This window comes from Ursus arctos, unplaced genomic scaffold, assembly GCF_023065955.2.
Source record: "Ursus arctos isolate Adak ecotype North America unplaced genomic scaffold, UrsArc2.0 scaffold_2, whole genome shotgun sequence".
Taxonomy (NCBI): Eukaryota; Metazoa; Chordata; class Mammalia; order Carnivora; family Ursidae; genus Ursus; species Ursus arctos.
The window spans coordinates 57242123-57263172 of NW_026622874.1; the positions used below are offsets into that span (position 1 = coordinate 57242123).

The window sequence follows — 21050 nt, forward strand, 5'->3', positions numbered from 1 at the left end:
TTGACTTCAAAGCAAGGAGCTGCAGACTGTCTTGTCTTTTCTGCAACCCTTATTGCCCTTGACCCGAGCCTCTGCCCACCTCCTGTGCTCAATACACATTTGCTTAGTGAATGGAAAAGCTGGTAAATTTAGAAGGAACCTAACTCAGGCTGTGTTGTGTTTTATGTTTTATTGATCATTGCTTCTGTCCCAAAGGGCTTGAATAGAGAAACAAATCCTACCTTTGGTTTAGGTTGAGAATTGCAGTCACCTTGGGGAGACAGTATGATTGAAAATTCGCACAGACCATACAGAAGGCCGTGGAACGTCTCGTAAGCCCCCAGAGTTACCAGGTGCCTCTGCTGGACACTTAAACTCACGCGTGCTCTGTACCACCTGTGAGTTTCCTTGTCAGTGTTCTTTTTTTTTTTTTTTTAAGATTTTATTTATTTATTTGACAGAGATAGAGACAGCCAGCGAGAGAGGGAACACAAGCAGGGGGAGTGGGAGAGGAAGAAGCAGGCTCCCAGCGGAGGAGCCTGATGTGGGGCTCGATCCCAGAACGCCGGGATCACGCCCTGAGCCGAAGGCAGACGCTTAACCGCTGTGCCACCCAGGCGCCCCCCTTGTCAGTGTTCTTAATGTTTGTGCACGTCCCCACTCTTCAATGAGAGTGTGAATTTTTGAGGAAGGAGAGATCATCTAGGTTTCCTGTCTCCCTTCGCAGTGCCTAGAAGGTGGAGCTGTGCCCTTGGGCACTCACAATTTCTGCTAATTGGATGACTTAGTCATATGTCGCGACGATTTCTTTGATGAATACAGAGCACTCAGCAGTGACTCTCGGTAATCTCCCCAAGCACTGGGAGACCTGGAGGTGGTGGCGGTGAGAAGCCAACGTGAACTTGTGACAGAGCTGAGGACAGGAATGTACGCGTTGATTTCTTTAGCCATTCGGGCACACCAACTCCCCACAGCGTGCTGGGACCACGTCGGACGCGGGGAAGACAAAGCAGACCGTCCCTGGCTGTACGGACTTTCCAGCTTCACAGGAAGATGGCCTATTCCTTACAGTCAAGTTCAAAACCATGATCTGGGGTTTCTGCCCCACTTTGGTGCTACTGCAATGATTTGGGCATCTGGTTTAGCACCCTCTGGGGGCTCGTTGAGACGACCATGACACATACCGTCTCTTCCATTTTGCTGTGAACTCCTTAAGAATGTGCATTTTTAGACCTCACGTTCGTCCCCCAGAGCCTGGTACAGTGCCTGCGGGGTGAGCACTCAGTGAGTGTTGATTGACTCGATGAATGGATTTGCATCTTTTTGCTTGGTTCTCTTGTAGGCTAAGTCTTTTGCCTAAGAGCCGTAGCTCTTCTGCTGAAGAGACAATCAGTCATTATTACAAAATCTAAAAACACACAGCTAACTTGTCCCAAGTGGGTCTTAAGCGTGTCCGGGGTGGATTTCCAGCTCTAATGAAACACATGAGTAAATAATAATTCTGGTATTGTGTTGTGGTGCTCAGTTTAGGCTTTGATGTCTAGAAATGATTTCGTTCCTCTCTGCTACTTTTTTTTCGTCCCTTAAATTCATATCCCCCCAACAGGCAGTTTTGGGTACTCTGTACTTAGAAACTACTTGAAATAGAACTTGGTTTTTTCTACGAGGATACCCTTATTGCTTTCCGTCTCAGCTGTTGGGTCTACTCTGGGTCCATGTTTGATTGTATTTTTTTCCCTTGCAGCTAAATGTGGTCAACAGTGTCAGCATTTCAGAGGACATCAAGCCCTTACCAGGGCTTCCTGGGATTGGAAACATGAACTATCCATCAACCAGCCCCAGTTCGCTGGTGAAACACATCTGTGCCATCTGTGGGGACAGGTCCTCCGGTACGTGTAGAAGCAGAGGCTACTCTCGGGGGTCCCGTCCAGGGAGGGTCCCAGAGGTGGTGCCTGTTCCATCGCTCACCTGGCCGCTTGTACCCAGTGGAAGAGAAAGGGCCTTTTAGGACGGTCCAGCATGGGGCCCAGGTTGTAAATTTCTGTCACTGGATTCATAGTCTGAAATCTGGGTGAATTTAAAGTACGAGTTCATTTTTAAGGATTAGATTTATAGGAAGCATTTCAAAAACACCTTTTTGGAGTTACTGTGTTGCACACGGTGTATGTGGGATAGTGAAGCTGTCGTAATTAGCAAGGATCTCTTTAATTTTTTTAAAAAAGAATTTTTTTATAATTCTAAAAATACTGTCCCAGTGTAGGAAATGTCCCATTGTAGGAACAACTAGAAAAGCATAAAAGAAAACTAAAAACATTATCTTTAATGTTCCCGACAAAGGTAAAGACTTTACTATTTTAGTATATTTCTTTCTACAGCATTCTAGGTTTTTAACGTGTTTTCATGGATAGAAATAAATGTGTTTTCCCAGATTTCATCTCCTCTGATCCTCTTCCATTTTTGCCCAGATGATTTCTTTTCTGACTTGCCCTTCCTCTCCCCCACCCCTGATCCCACCAGTTTTGAGGGCATGAGAATCTCTGTTTGGATGAATGAGAAGACATGGGAAAGGTTCTTTTCTGTGGCTGTCCATGGTGGTGTACAGAGGATTCCTCATCTTCCTGTTGTCACCAAAGCCACTGCAAAATTCACTCCATCGAAAGTTCCTGGTGCCTGGAACTGACTTTGCTATGTGGCCGATGTTTGCTTGCTCTCACAAAGTGGTTGCCAAATCGTGCGGACTTGGCCATTGCCATAGCAACAGAAGGCCATCCACACCCCGGCAGAGTTTCCTCTGCTATGACTCGTTTGACAGTCTGGGAGTTTCACTCAAATATGGGAGAGTCATGGGAATGACACAGAAGTACCATGTTTCTCAAAGACAAATACATCAGAGCCGAGAGCATTAGGATTTTTCAGCCCGAGGTAAAATCCCGTATTTATTATTGCTCTGCCTTCAGTGGATTGGTGTGGTCAACCGATTAAGCCCAGACTGGCTTCGTCAGGCAGGCTACCTCGAGTCCTCATTTTATGTCGGGGCGGCTTCCTCTGACGTGTCAGCTCCTGGGATGCAAATAGGCATGTTGACTAGTTCGCAAGGACTTCTTCACATTCACTTTTATATCAGCCTAAATATAACCGAAGTAGAAAGTAACGTCAGGTCTACAGCTAAGCGACATCACGTGTGACACTGCAAGTTAGAGGTAGATATACTTTAGGTGATCTGCCTCCTTCTATTTTCCAAGTCCCACATTCGAATCCGTTGAGCACAGCTGCCTGGTGCGTAGATTCGAGAAGGGCTGCTCAGAAGGAAGTTGTGATTGATTCTTGGTGCCCGTGTTGGGTGAGTGTGGTGGCTCTCCTGACATAAACTAGCCATCCCTGGCTGGGGTCATTGGAAACCGTGTGGAACACATAATAAAGGCAATGAAACATGTAACAGAATATTCTAGATCAAGCAAAACCACCTTCCATCAGATCTTTATGTCCTAAGACTGCACGTCCTTTTATGCTCTAAAGATCATATGCCAGCTTATTTCTCCAACAGGCAAGAGCATCTAGAAAATCCGTAATTCAGGTTCCTGTTCCTAGTCTGTGGTGAAAGAGAATACTTTTGAGTGGGGCTCCCATGTCCTTGGGCCTCAATTATGGGGCAATATTAGTGAAGCTGAGGGTTTTTTTTTTCCCCTGCTAGATACTACATAACAAGCATAAATATTTTTATTTATTATGTATACTAATGTCTTGAATGGAGACAGAACATTCTGCTTAACTAAACACAAGAGTTGCCTTAATAAAATAAATGTAAACAAAATCTTGGGTCAGGACCTTTCTAGTAATGCTCTCTGGAACTGGTGCTCCCAGAGGGGAGACACGAGGAAGGGCATATTTACTCTGCCTTTGTTTGGTTCCTGTGATCAAGCCTGCCTTCTCCGCTGCTTGCTCTTTGCTGCCCATCCCGGTGCCCGGGTGTTGTGCCGGGGTCCCTGGGGGAGAGCCAAGGGGCTCTTGTGAATGAAAGATCCGAATAAACCCGAGGACGGTCTCTGCAGTGTTAACTTTTCTTCTTGTGAACAGGAAAGCACTACGGTGTATACAGTTGTGAAGGCTGCAAAGGGTTCTTCAAGAGAACCATAAGGAAAGACCTCATGTACACGTGTCGCGATAATAAGGACTGCCTCATTGACAAGCGCCAGAGGAACCGCTGTCAGTACTGCCGTTACCAGAAGTGCCTGGTGATGGGCATGAAGAGGGAAGGTGAGGCCCCGCCCCCTCGGGGGAGACTGCTAGAAATCATGGTAGAAATCCTCAGGATCTCTCGAGGACTGTAGTTGAGTGCCCTGGCCCCAGGCAGCGGGTACCCCAGAGCGAAGCGAGCAGGAGCGCCTTCCTCCTCCCCGCTCCCCCATCCTCTCCTGGAGCTCGGGTCATGCTCCGCACAGTGGACCCTCTCCCTCGCTCTTCCGAGAGCCAGGCAGCAAGTCTCAGAGCTGGTGGCGGGGCCCTGGGGTACCACCCCACAAAGGGATCGTGCGGATCATTCGACTGCCTCTCTGGGCGGAGCAGACCCCTCGCCTCTAGTCCTCACTGGGGAGCCTGCTGGTTTGAGTCATCTCTCTGGACTTCTGTCACCTGGGGCTGCTACCCCTCTTCTGAGATTGGTGTGTCCTGTGGTCTTTGGGGTGGGGGGCGAGGAAAATTATTGGCTTTACCAGTCATCAGACGTGGCCTTCTCATTCAGAGAGACCATCACTGTACATTTTTAAAACGTTACGTCTTTTAGTTTACTGTGGGGCTTCGATGGCTTGTTGTAGAGCGAAAACAGAATCTGAACGTGCTTTCTGTTCATTTAGAAAATCGAAAAGTCTTTCTGTTAAATACCACAAAGAAATCGAATCGGGCAGTTAATTAACTCGGGAACTCAAGCAAGGACAGAGCGTAAATCGCGCGTCTTACTAGATCTCAGAGTGAGGAAGTCCCGCCTCTCTCCAGGAAATCGAGGCGTGTAGTCGGCCCCAGGGGACTCCTCATTCTCAAGATTTCCTTTTCTCTGAGGAGAGTGGAGGCTGACTAAAAGGATCAATGAAAAAAAGGTTCTTGGAGCCCCTCCTAGGAGGGGATGCTACCAGGAAGGAAAACATGGACATTCTTAGCATGTCTGAGGTAGATGGAGGTGGCCCTTCAGAATAATTTAATAGCACTCCTTGTTCTACAGCGGAGGAAACCTGTGTGGATTGGTGAGGTGAGTTTCCCAGGTAGGTGGTGAGCCGAGAGTGGGTCTTCTTCCTTCCAGATCAGAGCCCATCTGGAGCCTCCCCTCCTGCCAGGGTGCGGAGGCGCTCTGGAACAAGGATGGCCCTCCCTCTGTTATCTGACAGGAATCTCAAGTTGGCGGATCCAAACCCGGGCTCCTGATGATTCGCCCTCCGAGCTGTTCATCACGTGGTCTTCCCGTCTTCCCCATTTTAGGAAATAGCCACTTTTTTCGGTCGCTCAGATGAAAAACCACTGGGCTCCTCTTTCTTTCATATACACCATCCAGTGGGTGAGGAAATCCTCTCTCTCCCTCAGAGTATGTCCAGAATTCTTCCATGTCTCATGACTTTCATGCTACCAGCATAAGCCACTGCTACCTTCTGTATAGTCCACACAGGCTCCCAAGAACTCCCCCTGCTTCCATGTTTGTCTTCCTACACTCTCCAGAGCAATCAGGGAGGCTTTGAACAAGTGGGTCAGGTCGAGCCCTTCCTGCACCAGAATGCTCCAGCGCCTTCCCGTCTTAGAGAAAAGGCAAAACCCTGGTTATGACTTCAGGGTTGCACATGGTCTGACTGTCCCACGTCTCTGGTCCAGCCTTGCCTATCTCTGCTGGGCCACCAGGGGTGGTCCTTCCCAGGAGTTTTGCACTTCCTGTCTCTGTGCTTGGAGTGCCCTCTTCCCAGGTGCCTGCATGCCTCCTTTCTTCTCTTCCTTCGGACCTTTACTCAGTTGTCAACTTCTAGGTAAAGCCTTGCTTGTCTACACCATCTAGGATTGCATCAGCCACCCCGGGTACTTCCTAGTCTCTTTTCCACAAGGTGTATCACTATAGCTAACATACTTACTGATTTTGTTTACTATTGGTCTCCACCAAGGCAAGGATTTTTTCTGCTTTCCCCCTTATATCACCAGTGACTAGCACAGAGTAGACATTTAATACATAATTGCTGAGTGAATGGGTGAGTGGTTTAGACTGAATATTGAAATCAAAAGCTTTAGTCACACAGGAGCTCCTAGAAGGACTCATTCCCTCATGCAGCAGGTAGTAACGGAGTGCCTGCTTCGTGCTCATGTCATTCTCGCTGTCAAGGAATCAATGACCAGAACACGTAATGTGAAAAATCAGCTGGTGGGGACTGTCTTCTCTTCTCCAAGATAGAGCTGGTACTCCGTAGAGCTTCTGCCACCATGATGGTCAAACGTAAAATTAAAGACCCCAAAGAATGTCTCCCATCAGCAAGAGCATGATGGCTGTAGGGGTCATCTTTGTGTCTCAGGACAGATGAGATAAGTTTCAGGATGACATGGAAAAATAATCATTTTCCTTCTGCAGGTGAGATTGAACTAAAGGCAGGTGAAAGGCTTCTGTCAGAGAAGCGGCCATGTTTGCTGCTCACGATCTGTCTCTCGAAACTCAGGCCCAGCAGCCCTCAGCTCTGTTACAGTCCGAGTGGTCGGTGTATAGTGAAAGGCAGGGAAGTGTGGCTCTTTTGTGAAAGAAAAAGACAGAGGCATGTGAATTCTAAGGGCCTGGGCAGTCCTTCCTTGAAAGTTGGCATTGTTCTGATTCTTTTTTTTTTTTTTTGAAGATTTTATGTATTTATTTGAGAGAGAGTGAGAGCTTGAGAGAGAGAGAGCACGAGCAGGGGGAGAGGGAGAGAGAAGCAGGGGAAGCAGCAGAGGGAGAGAGAGAAGCAGACTCCCCGTTGAGCAGGGAGCCCGATGCAGGGCTCGATCCCAGGACCCCGGGGTCAGGACCTGAGCCGAAGGCAGACGCTTAACCAACTGAGCCACCCAGGCGCCCCTGTTCTGATTCTTTGATGGAGAAGTGTCTAGTTTTGGCTTCTGCCTTTTTGAAAAGAATGTGGAGAAATGGGAGTGATGAAAATTTGAGTAGTAAAAATTCAGAAGGGAAAGGGCCTCTTAGAGAAATTTTGAAAGGAATTGGTACTATCTACCCTGACGAAGAGAAGGCAAAGGGACAAATAGGGCCCCGGTCTCACTATAGGAAGGGCCACTTTTAGAAGGCTGCTCGGCAGCCTTTCCTTCACTGCTCTCATTTCTGACCTCGATTTACAGAATCGGGAGCTCAGGTTGGACACTGCCTTGAGGACAAGAATAACAAAATTTGGGAACAGTTAACTGAGAGAAACTATTCAATTGACATTTCTGGAAGAGTTGAACAGATAGAGAAGGGGGGACGTGGGGATGGGCTCAGAATGTATCTGCCGGGAGCCAGGGGCCAGGACCCTTCATAGTGGTGAAGCTGGAATGGACATTTGCTGTTCTCTGATGTGACACATTCGTTTCCTAAACGAAGGAACAAAGGTCCTGAGAGCCTAGGGACTTGACTAAGCTTACCTAGCAAGCTAAGGGCAGAGCTCATATAGGACCGAGACCTTCTGGCTTCCAGGCTACCAAATAACCCTCTGGGGTCTTGGGGAAGTCTATTTCCATGATTTCTAGGTTTGGGTATTTAGATACTGGACTATTTTTGAGGTAATTCACGGGCAGTGTTTGACATCCCTCTTGAGCCCTGTGTGGCCTTTATTAGCACGACCAGCCCAGAACCTGGAAGGCGGTCCAGAGGGCTGAGGGGTGAGTTTAGAAGACTGTCAGCCTGGGTCTACATGCTGGCTCCATTTTTTCTTAGCTCTGTGACCTCTGGCAGGTTATGTAACTACTCTGTGGCTCATAGTACTTGAGAGGGTTATTGTGGGGAATCAACGAAGTATAATCTATGTAAAGTGTTGAGTATAATTCCTGACACAGAGGAAAAACACTCCATAAATTTTGGCTATTATAGTGCACGTGCAATAAATGTATGTTGGGATAATGGATAAAATCCTGTTAGAAGGCAGGAGTTTGGTATGATTTTATTTATTTATTTATTTATTTATTTATTTATTTATTTAAGAGAGAGAGCACAGGAGAGGAAGAAGCAGACTCCCCGCTGAGCAGGGAGTCCAACACGGGGCTTGATCCCAGGACCCAGAGATCATGACCCAAGCCCAGGACCCAGAGATCATGACTCGAGCCGAAGGCAGACACTTAACTGAGCCACCCAGGGGCCCCGAGTTTGGTACTAATTTAGATCAGCCAGGGTCCCCTGGATAATGTCTGCCACAAAGAAGATTTCTCCCAGCAACAGATATATGACACCTCTTCTATGGCAATAAGATTTATGGCACAAAAAGGAGAGGAGAATAGCAAAGGATCACTCGATTAATGGCAAGATTGGAATTAGAAACTAACTCCCGGAAGCCAAGGTTATTTTCTTTGAAGCTTGAAGGTTATTCTCCCTCCATGTTACAAATCTGTAGAAGAAATCGATTGAGGACCATAAAGGAAACTTAACTTAGTTTGCTTTTTCCCATCTTTTAAAATCAAGACAAATAGAAGCCTATTAACCTACGTTAAAACAATTAATACAAGAAGCGCTCAACTTTAACCAGTCAATCCAGCTGATAATAAAAATACATATGGCAGTGTCTGTATGCTGTCAGGGGGTGAAGACTAACAGTGTGGACAGGAAGGAAGGATGAGGGAAGAAGAGAAACAAGGAGAGGGAGGAAGAGGTCCAAAGGGGGGATGGAGAGAGGACCAGGCAGAAGTCCAGGAGCACAGAGACAAAGGGAAGGGAAAACTACCTTTTGGGAACTTTTCATAATTATTTCACTTACTCCTCCCCAAACAACCTCACTCGAGCGTGGTAATCCCCACTTCACATTAGGGAAACTGAGGCTGAGCGGGCTGAGTCATATGTCCGATGTCCTTTAGCTAGGAAGTGGTAGAGCCCATTTTGAAAAAGACTTCTTGGACTGCAAAGTGCATGACTTTTGCTCTCCTCTTCCCTAATTCCTCTATTCTCTCTCCCTTCTGTTTCTTCTTTGTGTCACTGCCCTGCTTTATTCTCTTTATTCCCCGTCTCCTTCTACTCCTTCCTTCCTACCCTCTCTCCCTCCGTCCCAACCACTGAGTATCATTCTCATCTTGAGGTGTCTTCGGATGTCTCTGCTGGAGACCTTGGCATGTGAGTCGTGTTTTTGCAGGCATACCCTTCTCTGACCTACCTTGACAGGTCACTGACATCACCTGTGTGACAAACTGGATGCCCAGCCTCTGGTTCCAGTTCATTCGGCAGCCTTTGTGCCTCGTTATCCCCTCAAGTTCCAGATTTGCCACTTGCTTTAGAGGATCATTTTCTTGATTCTTGGGATTAATATATATATATATTATATATTATGTATATTATATATTATGTATATTATATATTATATTATATATTATATTATATATTATATACTATGTATATTATATATATAAAGGAGGCATATATATTATATATATAAAATATATTAAAAATATTATATATATATATATACACCAATATTGAATTTTGCTCCTCAATGCTGGGAATGAGAAGATGGAAACCACAGCTTTCTAGATGATGGAAACTAACCCAACAGAGAATGTTTGTCAACAGAGAGGACAGAATTGGGAAGGGGGTCTGCCTGACATCCTCGTGCACAGACCCTTAGGGTTCTGAGGGTTAGAATGAACTTTGGTGAAAACTGTACGTGTGGGGAGGCAACGATCATGCCAGCCCACACCTCTGCCTGGGTACCCTTCCCCACCCCCAAAATCAGCCGCTGACTCTGAAATGTCATCTAGGTGACATTCCTCCACCTCTTCACTTACTAAATACCCTCATGGCTCCCTGAAGATCTTCCCTGACAAGTCGGATCAGGTGATGTTGTGTTCAGGCTGGTGCACTCGGGGCAGACCTAATGGGACGTGAATGCCAAGCGTGATGCATAGGATCTGACAGAGGGAGTTCTCGAAGTAAAGCGCTTGCTGTTAACCATCGCGTGCCCACAGTCCATTAGAGGGAGAAGCTAGAGGTAAAGCGCAGGACAGCCCCCTGGAGAGACCAAGGAGAAAGTGCTCATTAAAAGAGAGGGCAGGATCGGAGGTTATCAAAATTTGAAGTGAAACCTCTTAGACTGGTCACCACAATGAACGGGGAAGGATGCGGACTAAAGAACCCACAGTTGTACGCATGCGTACCCAAATCACTTTGCTCGCTTTGTTTCATCGGTCAACATCACGACATCTCTGATCCAGGACCGTGAGGATGCCCATTTTACAGATGAAGTGTCACAAGCTCCGGTAGGTAACTCGCTTTCCCACAGTTGTCCTGGGCATGTGGTGACATCCGCTCGTCTTCCTGTGTACCAGCTGTGCAGGAAGAAAGGCAGAGGAGCCGGGAGCGGGCCGAGAGCGAGGCAGAATGCGCCAGTAGCGGCCATGAAGATATGCCTGTGGAGCGGATTCTAGAAGCTGAACTTGCTGTTGAACCAAAGACAGAATCCTATGGTGATATGAACATGGAGAACTCGGTATGTGGTCTTAGACCTCCATCCACCTCCCACTTCTTGGCGGGGCTGAAGATGGGAAAGGGGCATACTAGAGTCCTGGAATCTGCCGCTCACAGTGCTTTGGTTCCTTTTTTTTAGACGAATGACCCTGTCACCAACATATGCCATGCTGCTGACAAGCAGCTTTTCACTCTTGTTGAATGGGCCAAGCGCATCCCCCACTTCTCTGACCTCACCTTGGAGGACCAGGTCATTCTCCTCCGGGCAGGTAAAGGACATCGGGGTTTGTTTTTTCTTGGGACAATCGCTTGGGCTGCCATTTTGAAATTACCCTTGGGAGCCTAAGTCAAGTCAGCCAAGTGTGACCCATCTAAGCTGTGTGCCACGGTGATGACAGGATACCCCTATTCAGGGTTATTCTTTTTACATTAATTACAGGCTCTTTCATTTGGGTGGTCCTCTCCCACTTTTTTTTTTATTTTTTTATTTTTTTAAATTTTTTATTTTTTATTTATTCGACAGAGATGGAGACAGCCAGCGAGAGAGGGAACACAGGCAGGGGGAGTGGGAGAGGAAGAAGCAGGCTCCCAGCGGAGGAGCCTGATGTGGGGCTCGATCCCAGAACGCTGGGATCACGCCCTGAGCCGAAGGCAGACGCCCAACCGCTCTGCCACCCAGGCGCCCCCTCCCACAACTTTTATTCCCAAATGAAACATTGTGATTGGAGGGCAAGACTCTTTTTCCATGCAAATTTTACCATGGTTTTATAATTTGTGTTTAATTTTCAAAGACAGGTCAATTTGATGGAGGACAGTCTAAAGCAATGCCTCCTAATTATTAGGCTATTGGGAAATAGGGGGATTCCCATTTCACAGATGAGATAAGAGAAGCCAAAGATTGTTTTGTTTTGTTTTGTTTTTTTTTAAGATTTTATTTATTTGACAGAGATAGAGACAGCCAGCGAGAGAGGGGACACAAGCAGGGGGAGTGGGAGAGGAAGAAGCAGGCTCCCAGCGGAGGAGCCTGATGTGGGGCTCGATCCCAGAACGCTGGGATCACGCCCTGAGCCGAAGGCAGACGCCCAACCGCTCTGCCACCCAGGCGCCCCCTCCCACAACTTTTATTCCCAAATGAAACATTGTGATTGGAGGGCAAGACTCTTTTTCCATGCAAATTTTACCATGGTTTTATAATTTGTGTTTAATTTTCAAAGACAGGTCAATTTGATGGAGGACAGTCTAAAGCAATGCCTCCTTATTATTAGGCTATTGGGAAATAGGGGGATGCCCATTTCACAGATGAGATAAGAGAAGCCAAAGATTGTTTTGTTTTTTTTTAAGATTTTATTTATTTGACAGAGATAGAGACAGCCAGCGAGAGAGGGGACACAAGCAGGGGGAGTGGGAGAAGAAGAAGCAGGCTCATAGCAGAGGAGTCTGATGTGGGGCTCGATCCCATAACGCCGGGATCACGCCCTGAGCCGAAGGCAGGCGCTTAACCACTGTGCCACCCAGGCGCCTCCAAAGATTGTTTGCTCAGGTTCATTTCAGGGTCCCTTCCTACGCTAGGGTTCTGTGTGCTGTATTCTGTCTTGGCTTCCATTTCTGGGACATTGTGCAGGTGACATGTGCCACAGCCCCTCTCAGTCACCGGACCAGCAGGGAGATTTCGTGAAGACTGGCTAAGCGTTGGGAGCCAGACCCTCATTTCATCCCCACTAGATAGTGAGCAGTCCCTGAGTGTTGACTGAAAGCCCTGCGCTGCGCTGGGGGCTGCCAGACAACACCAAAGAGATAAAGCTGGGTTGTCAGGTCCTGGGGGCGGAGGCTGCAAGGTATACTCCTTCCCTTTATCCACCATGGCAGCTAACATGTTGACTGTGACCTGTCACATGTTCAGTCCATAGGTGTCGACTGGAGGGAAAGAGTCCTTATCTTCAAGCTGCCATTCTGAGCTGTACTAGGGAGACGGTGGGGGATGTGCAGGGCCATGAGTCAGGGGACCCCTGTCTTACCCTGTTTCTTCACTAATCAGCTGTGTTGTCGGGAGATGGTTTTTAAACTCCCTGCATTTCTGATTCTGCTTTTGTTCCTTGTGGGTCACAATACATGCCTTGGATGACCATCAGTGAAGCAAGAATGCGGTCAGTTTTCCCTCACGGCCTCCTCCTTCTCCCTGCAGGGTGGAATGAGCTGCTGATTGCCTCCTTCTCCCACCGCTCCGTCTCCGTGCAGGATGGCATTCTCCTGGCCACGGGCTTACACGTCCACCGGAGCAGTGCCCACAGTGCCGGGGTCGGCTCCATCTTCGACAGGTGGCTCTATTCTGCTTCCGGTGCTCGTGTGTGTGTGTGTGTGTGTGTGTGTGTGCGCGCGCGCATGTGAGTGTGGAGCCTGGGGGTAGTGCTGGGATGCAAGATGGACCACCCAAACAGCCGCATAGGGCAAGAAGCAGAGACCATGACACACACAAGAACAGATCCCTGGGGAATGACAGGTGGATTACAAGAACGTTTGAAACGACGCGATGGAGCCCATCAGGGACCAGCAGAGCTGCTGGGCAGAAGGGAGAACCTGTTATCTCTCAAGGTCTCCAAAGGAGACACTGGATCACGCACATTACCTAGGAGGTTCGGGGTGGGGAGGTTGAACTGCTTATCCTGGGGGGCCTCGATGGAGACAAGCAGCCGGGATCTGACTTTAGCAGGCAGGAGAGATGAGCTGAGGTTTTTGCTGGACTCTGTAGCAGGAGCTCTGGGGAAGGTCTGCAGCAGCAGCAGACCCACCTGGGTCAGACAACAGCAGCATCTGTCTGTCATTCTCTGCCTTAAGTGGTGTGAAGGGAAAATGAAGGCATGTGATTAAAAGAGATGAATGAAAAGAGTAGGGGTGAATGACTTGGGACGAAGGGATGGAGAGCTGGTAAAGAGGAGGCTAGGGCTGAAAATAGCCTCTCTGTCTAGCGCCAGGGCCCCATGGCCCCTTTCCACTTCCATGAAAAATGATCTTCCAGGCCACGTGCATGTCCACGCAAGATGTCTCTACTCCCTCTCTGCCCTTTCCCGCTGCACATTCCACACAGAGACCAATGTGGTTTTGGCTGACTCAGCCCTCTTCCTGGTCCCTGGAGATTTCCGCCCTGTCTCTGGAGTCTGCCCTCTGCCGTCTTCCTCCAGACACGCCGCACGCTTGCCCTGCTTTGCCTATTGCATTTCTAAGTCCTCTAGGCTGCCTTCCCAGCCTTCCCCGGCAGAGTGTCTGGTGCTTCCCCTACTTCCCCCTGGGTGTTCCCTTGGTCTTGGCCCCTGGCAGTTGTCGGCTTTATGTTGCTACCTATTGTTTCCGTGTCTGTTTCTTCTCTGAAACTGTGAGCTCCTGGAGATCAGGGACTGCAGCCTTTTGATCTCTGTGCCCCTAGTACCTGACGCATCGTCTGAGAAGTGGGGTGGGTACGTAAGAAGTCTTGGTTGCATTCATTGTTTCAGTCCTTGGCCTGGGACTCATGGTTTTCTCATCGCCTCTTGTTGTTTCCTGTGAACAGGGTCCTGACTGAGCTGGTCTCCAAAATGAAAGACATGCAGATGGACAAGTCGGAGCTGGGGTGCCTGCGAGCCATCGTGCTGTTTAACCCAGGTGACTGTGCAGTGCTTCCCTCTCCTCTGTGCTCGGTCTCCAGGCTCGCACGTTCCCCGGTCCTTTGGCTCAGCTGAGACAGACAAGGCAGGGCTGAGGATCCTGACCTTGGCGAGGGTGGGGAGCCGATTCTTTGTGATTTCTACTCCTAGTGCCATCTTGAAAGCGTCTCGAATGGGCGTGGAATGTGCATGTTTGGGGGCGGGTGGGGGAGACGAGAGAGGAGAGAAGCACCCACGGTCATGGTGAAGGAGATGGTAAAAAGCGGTCAGATTCTGCATATAGGTTGAGGCAAAGGCAGTGGGGTTTGCTGATGGATTAGAGATAGTGTGTGAAAGAGAAGTATTAAGTGTAATTCGCAGGGTGTTTTGTGCCGTTTTCCTGAGTAATTGGAAAGACGGAGTTTTATTTGCTGAGATGGGGGTCCTAAGACTTAGGACTTTGTCTTGTGCATTCCCATCTCAGGTGGATAGTAGACATCCAAGAGTAGCTGGCCTGGAAGGTCTTGTTTATGAGTCTGGGGTTCAGAGGAGAAGTCAGGACCGGAGACGTGTGTTTGAGAGCTGTCAGCCTCTACCTGGCACTCGGGCGCTCTGAGCAGGTGTGAGCTCACATGGGGGTCAGTACAGGTTGGGCAGAGAAGGGGGCTGGGGGCTGGGCACTGGGGCGTGCCCTCACGTAGGGGTTGGGGAGCAAAGGAAGAGCCATCAGGGGAGCCTGAGACAGGGCAGGGAGAGGCAGGGAGAGAAGCAGAAGAGGGTGTCCTGGAGGCCCAGGGAAGAAATGTTTTTCGAGAAGGTGGAAGTGATCAGCTTCGTCCGATACTGCTGTGGGTCAAGAAAGGTGACTGCTCAGAATGACATGGTGATTCATGCCCATGCCTCCACTCGTGAACTAGGCGGGTAGTGATTTGAGGCGACACGTGAGTGGAACTGGTTTTTGTACCCCATCTCGTCATTCAGTCCGTGCTTAGCACATAGTAGGCACTCAGTAAATGTGCGAATGTTATATTTCTAGAATGACCGGATAAAATAAAACTCCTCCTTGGAGTCAGTAGTGGGTGCCTTTGGCTATAAACGGGATTTTAAACCTTTGTTCCAAGAGTCTATTGGGTAGACTTCCTTTCTTTCTTTCACTGTTGTTCCCCGTCCAGTGTGTCTGTAGTAACTCTTGGGGCAGAGGCCTGAGTGGATGGGGGTCCACCCGACCTGTGTCACCTGAGGCTAAATCAGTCATCTTTTCCAGATGCCAAGGGGCTGTCCAACCCCTCGGAGGTAGAGACTCTGCGAGAGAAGGTTTATGCTACCCTTGAGGCCTACACGAAGCAGAAGTATCCGGAACAACCTGGCAGGTGAGGGAGTGCTGCAACGGTTATGGCAGCAGCGATGGTTCTTTCTTGCCCTGGATACACGGAGACGCGCAGCGGGCACTGTCTAGACTTTTCACGTGTTACGTAATCTTTATGACAAGCTGAAAGCTGCTAAAACATTGGCTCCATGAAACCAGAGGTCTCCTCTTGTTCGCCGTTCCCCACTCCGGGATCAGAGCCTAAAGCCATCCCTGGTCCGTAGTAGACAGCTTTATTTATTTGTTTGTTTGTTTTAAAGATTTTATTTGTTTATTTGAGAGAGAGCGATAGTAACAGCACAAGCAGGGAGGAGAGGGAGAAGTAGGCTCCCTGGTGAGCAGGGAGCCAGACGCGGGCTTGATCCCAGGACCCTGAGACCATGACCTGAGCTGAAGCCCAACCAACTGAGCCACCCAGGCGCCCCAGTATACAGCTTTAAAGGCTGAGTGAACTAGCAAATGAACAAATGAATGTGGGTGTCATTATCTCTAGTCTCTAACGAGGCACCGAGGCTCAGAAAGGGTAAGGCCCTTGCCGAGATCACGGGGCTGGTGGGCAGTGGGGCTGGGATGTGAACTCACGTCTGTCCGATTTCAAAGAGCTTGGGCTTTCCAGGTTGACTGCCTTGCTTTCTGCTCTGCCCTCTGGAAGCCCCTGTGTGAGAAGGTCCAGAGAGACCGTGGCAGCCAGGACACAGGACCACTGTACCCCAGGGCCATCTGTGTGGCATCTGGCAAGGTGGTGCTCCGGCTCTGGGCTCCTTGTCTAAAGAGCATTGGTCAGAGGGTCTCCGAGGTCATCTCCCCATTTAGATGTTCCTGAGTCGTTAAAAAAAAAAAAGCTTTTCTCAAATGTTTCCCCAAAGCACAGCTGAACAAAGGTTTCCTCCCCTGCTAACTCTAGGTAAGTAGAGAGAATGCAATCCTCAAATCTCACAGAAACCGGAAAAAGAAACTGACAAAGCTGCCTTAAAGACATTAGTTTTGTTTTTAGGATTAATATTACATGCTCTGAATTCTCACTCATCATTTTCATTCCTCTGTGAAGTCTAATTTCCGTTTAAGCGGTTTTTTCTGGATCCTAAGCCGGTATGTATCAATTGTCCAGAAGAAGTCGAGCTCCAGTTCTTATTGGAGTTTTTTATTTAACTCCAAGTGGGTGGGTTTGAGGCCTTTGTACCATGTATAGGCAGACCTTGAAGGGTCGGGAGCCGAAGCTGGGGTAACAGACCTCCCAAATGTCAGTAGTTGAACACGATAGAAATGTATGTTTTGCTCCCATGTCAGTCCTGGGCGGGGGGGCAGTCCGTTCGGAGAGCTGGCTCTCTTCTGCATCACGACTCAGGGATCTCCTCTTTCCTTCTTGGGGCTCCACCGTGTCCCCGAGCCACATCCCGCTCTGCAACCAGATGATGGAAGGGGAGAGAGGGGGAGAGACACAGAGGTGAGGCTATCTGAGCAGACCTGGCCTTGGAAAGGCCCCATCTCTTCACTCTCTGCCATTGGCTGAAACTCAGTTGCATGGCCCAGCAAGTCACCAAGGGGTCTGGAGAATGGATGCAGCTGTATGCCAGCGAAGAAGGGGAGAGTGGATTTGGGTGGACACCTGGCCGTCTCCCCTATACTTGTAAGATGTGAGGTTACAGACCTCTACCCAACAGACAGGGCTGGCTGCCAGCCGTAGCCCAGCCCTGGCCGTTGGGAGAGACCTGAAAACCCGGTATTGGATGATTTCTACTGAATCTCCTGGCTTGAAGGTAGTACTAAGCATGTTTTTTTTGAGCACATATTGCACGCAGGGCATTAGGAATAAGAAGGCTCATACTCATCCTTTTCTTCAAATTGGCTCTAGGTCCTATTATTTATCTCTTAAAAAAAAAAAAACCTAGGGACACCTGGGTGGCTCAGTCGGTAAAGCATCTGCCTTCGGCTCAGGTCGTGATCTCGGAGTCCTGGGATCAAGCCCCACATCAGTCTCCTTGCTCTGTGGGGAGTCTCCTTCTCCCTCTGCCTGCTGCTCCCCCTACTTGTGCACACACTCTCTCTCTCTCTGACAAATAAATAAATAAAATCTTTAAAAAAAAAACCAAAAAACCTAAACCAATCTTTTTCCTTATTATAAAAGCAGAGCATGCTTTTGTAGGAATAAGGGAAGTGTTTAAGAAATAAAGTAGGTAATAAATGAATCATAAATTTTGGGGGGTACATTTTTTCCAGTATCCGTGTATATCAATGCATGTGTACCTAGAAGTGTGTATTTACAGAGAGGAAATCATACAGCTTGGTGTATTGTTTTCCTCTCTTAGCTGTTTTAGGTACTTTATCAGATACTGAAAATTACCCTTTTCTGTGATTTTGTCAGTATTTCACTGAGTGGTTGTATCCTCGTGTATTTGGCTGTTGTCCTGTGGAACATTAAGGTTGTTTCTACCAAATATTACTGTCAAAACTTTGGAACTTTCCCGTTCTCCTAGGAACGGGCCAGCCAGGAGCCTGGCCTACCTGCTGGTTGGCTGGACGATGGCAGAACCTGGGGGTGCGGGGAGGGGGTGGAGAGGCTGGGCCCGCTGCATGTTCCTTGGGCGCACCCAGTGCAAGCTGGACAGACGGTGCTCACCCCGAGGCTGAGCAGGTGGGTCGGGGGTGTCATGTGGCTCAGCCACGTAGGTGAGTGTGCAGACAGCTGGTCACCTCCACTTTGCAGAACGCGGTGGAAGGGGAGCCTGGCACCGGGTCCTGGAGAGTGCTCAGTGGTGGAGTGCTGCCACTCCATGGAGACTCTTCCGAAGTACACTTTGTGGGGCTACACTTTTGTAGCCTGAAAGCAGAGATCAAACTGGAGGAGGAGGAGGAGGACGGGGAGCCTGGGTGCACATTGTCTCGCACTGGGGCGGGGGAGCTCTGGCCGCCAGCGTGCACGCGGAACGCGGCACCCTCCCTGGGCTGTGGCTCTTCATGGGTGTCCTTATTTCCACGGTTCTGGTCTCGATTCCTAAATCAAGGGCCGTCAGCAAAGACAGCAGTATCCTCGTGTATTTAGCATCTTACGTATTCTAAAACTTTGGCATTTTTAGAGGAAATAAAATACATTTTCAGAGTTACAGCTCAGCCTAACTTTGGACTTTGCAGACAAGCCATTCCCTTCCCCTAATCCCATGAAACTCTTTCGTGGCCGAGGCAGGACCAGGAGCTCAGCGTTTCTATCTGCCTGCCTCTTCCTGCTCGGCGACGTCCTGCAAATGCGCTCAGAGGCTTATCATGGACACTCTCTGAAGGGTTGTGCGGGCCTTGGTGTAGACCGTTCATTTTTCCATGTGAAGAAGTAATGCCTCCTTTTTTAGATGGTGCCATTTTATCTTATATTGTCCCGGTCCCTTAAGCCTTCATGGGGTGCGAATATAGAAATATACACATTTTCAAGAAGTCTTAAAATTCCAACTTGAAATGCACTCATGGAATAATGTTGTGATGCCCAGCAAGGAGCCATCCTGACCAGAGTCTCTGATTTAAGGCCAGCGTGGTGAACGTGCTTTTGGTCCTTGTCCTTTGATTGGAAGTTATGACTTACTGACTTCCAGTTGTTAATAACATTAAAAAATAAGCTTCCTTGGCAAAAAGGATTTTGAGAGACGAAGGACCCCTGAAGCAGGATGGAAAACATGGCCGATGGAGGGGTCTCCTGAGCAGATGTGAGATGAATTCTTCACACGCTGGCCTCCCTCCCCATGGTGAACCTCACAGCCAAGGTCCCTAACTACGCAGGAGTGTGGAGGGGTGCGGGCGAGCCATGTGTGAGTGTGCACACGTGCATGTGTGAGAGTGTGCACACGCATAAGGGTGCTGAGAGCACAGGAGAATGTGTGAGTGTATATAGGTGTGTACGTGTGTGCACAAGCGATGTATGTGAGGGTGTGTAAGAGTATGTGTGCACCCATGAGAATGTGAGTGTGTGTGACTGTGCCCATGTGCATGTGTGACATGCGTGAGGCAGGTGTGTATGGGTGTGTATAAGGGTGTGCATGTGAGACTGTGAGTGCACATGTGTGTTTCTGTGAGTCTGTGGGTGTGTATGTATGACACGTGTGAGGCAGGTGTGTATGTATGTGTGACACGTGTGAGGCAGGTGTGTGTGTATGTGTGACAGTGGTGGGGCTGTGTGTGCGCGTGTACACACACCCGTGTGAGAATGTGTGTGGGTGTGTACGTGTGACTGTACACGTGTGCGTATGTGTTGACGAGTGTCAGGCACGTGTGGGTGTGCATATGGGCGTGTGTGTGTGAGAGAGACAGTGGTGGGTTCTGTCGCATGCACACACATGTGGAAGTATGTGAGTGTGCGTGCACACGTGTGTGTGTATTGTCTCCCACCCAGACCAGGCCCCTCAGGGGCAGAGATGCCCATATCGGATCGCCCCCTCCTCCGACGGAAAGCCCGAGAAGCCGAGCCCGCATGGCGGTAACAGCTAGTGCAGTGGGTCACGGCGCTGGTGACTGAGGCGCCCGTGGCCGGGGCGGGAGGTGTGGCATGAGGCCTGCACAGTCCGCCGGGAAGGGGAGAGCTGAAGCTTCCTAGGATTGGAGCTCGTCCCGCGTGCTCCGTGCTCTTCCAGGCCCCCTGTCCTACCCCAGGCTGGAGAGCGAACGAGCTGCCGGGGGGACAGCTGCCCGGGAGCCGCCGGTCCGGCCCCTGACGCCCGCTCGCCTCCCCGCAGGTTCGCCAAGCTGCTGCTGCGCCTCCCAGCCCTGCGCTCCATCGGCCTGAAGTGCCTGGAGCACCTGTTCTTCTTCAAGCTCATCGGGGACACGCCCATCGACACCTTCCTCATGGAGATGCTGGAGACCCCGCTGCAGATCACCTGAATGCCCCCAGCGCAGCCGCCCCCCCCCCCGGACCGCCCCTGGGCAGGTGTGTGTGGACCCCCACCCTGCACACGTCCCTCTGCCTCCCACCCCGACCCCTTCCTGTTCCAAAAATGTGATGCTTACAATAAAGAAACCTTTCTACATGTGCGATTTTTATAGGTGGAGTTTTGTGCAGATGTTAAAGGAAGCCCTTCTTTGCCATCTGAGGGGCTGGGGATCTTTCTGGAAGTTCTTGGAAATACGAACCAAGCCTCTGTACATATAATTGGTTTAAATTATTTTTTCACTTGCCATGGAACCCAAACGAGCGAATAATAAAATAATATATATGATGTTGGCACTGCTTGGAGCATGGGGTGTGTTATTGTGCTGTGGGGAAGTGTTCTCAGCCGGGCGAGGAAAGCTGTTGGGTGGGGAATGGGGCTGGGGTCCTGAAATAGTAAAGCCCAGGGTCAGGCACCCTGAGTCTACTGGGCACAGCCTGCTTTGCCTCAGGGCACCCCCCCCCCACCCCACCCTGAGATTGGGAAGAAACATTGTCTTTCAGAGTCTGCTTGGTTTTTTGTTTTTGTTTTCTTCCTCCTAAGAATAA

The 21050-nt window shown here is 49.4% G+C and overlaps 1 protein-coding gene across 3 annotated transcripts in view; it reads left to right on the forward strand.

Moving 5' to 3' along the window:
• Window positions 1-20798, forward strand: part of RXRG (retinoid X receptor gamma) — a 44917-nt gene extending 24119 nt beyond the window's left edge. For 2 of the 3 annotated variants that reach the window (XM_026517259.4, XM_026517261.4), the window contains 8 exons: window positions 1724-1868; window positions 4054-4233; window positions 10477-10637; window positions 10755-10884; window positions 12798-12930; window positions 14157-14248; window positions 15494-15599; window positions 20308-20798. In XM_026517259.4, coding sequence (XP_026373044.1) covers window positions 1724-1868; window positions 4054-4233; window positions 10477-10637; window positions 10755-10884; window positions 12798-12930; window positions 14157-14248; window positions 15494-15599; window positions 20308-20455 — 1095 coding nt within the window. In that variant the 3' untranslated portion in view covers window positions 20456-20798. The remainder of the gene's footprint in view (window positions 1-1723; window positions 1869-4053; window positions 4234-10476; window positions 10638-10754; window positions 10885-12797; window positions 12931-14156; window positions 14249-15493; window positions 15600-20307) is intronic. The other variant, XM_026517260.4, reaches the window with a different exon arrangement.
• The last annotated feature ends 252 nt before the right edge of the window (window positions 20799-21050 follow it).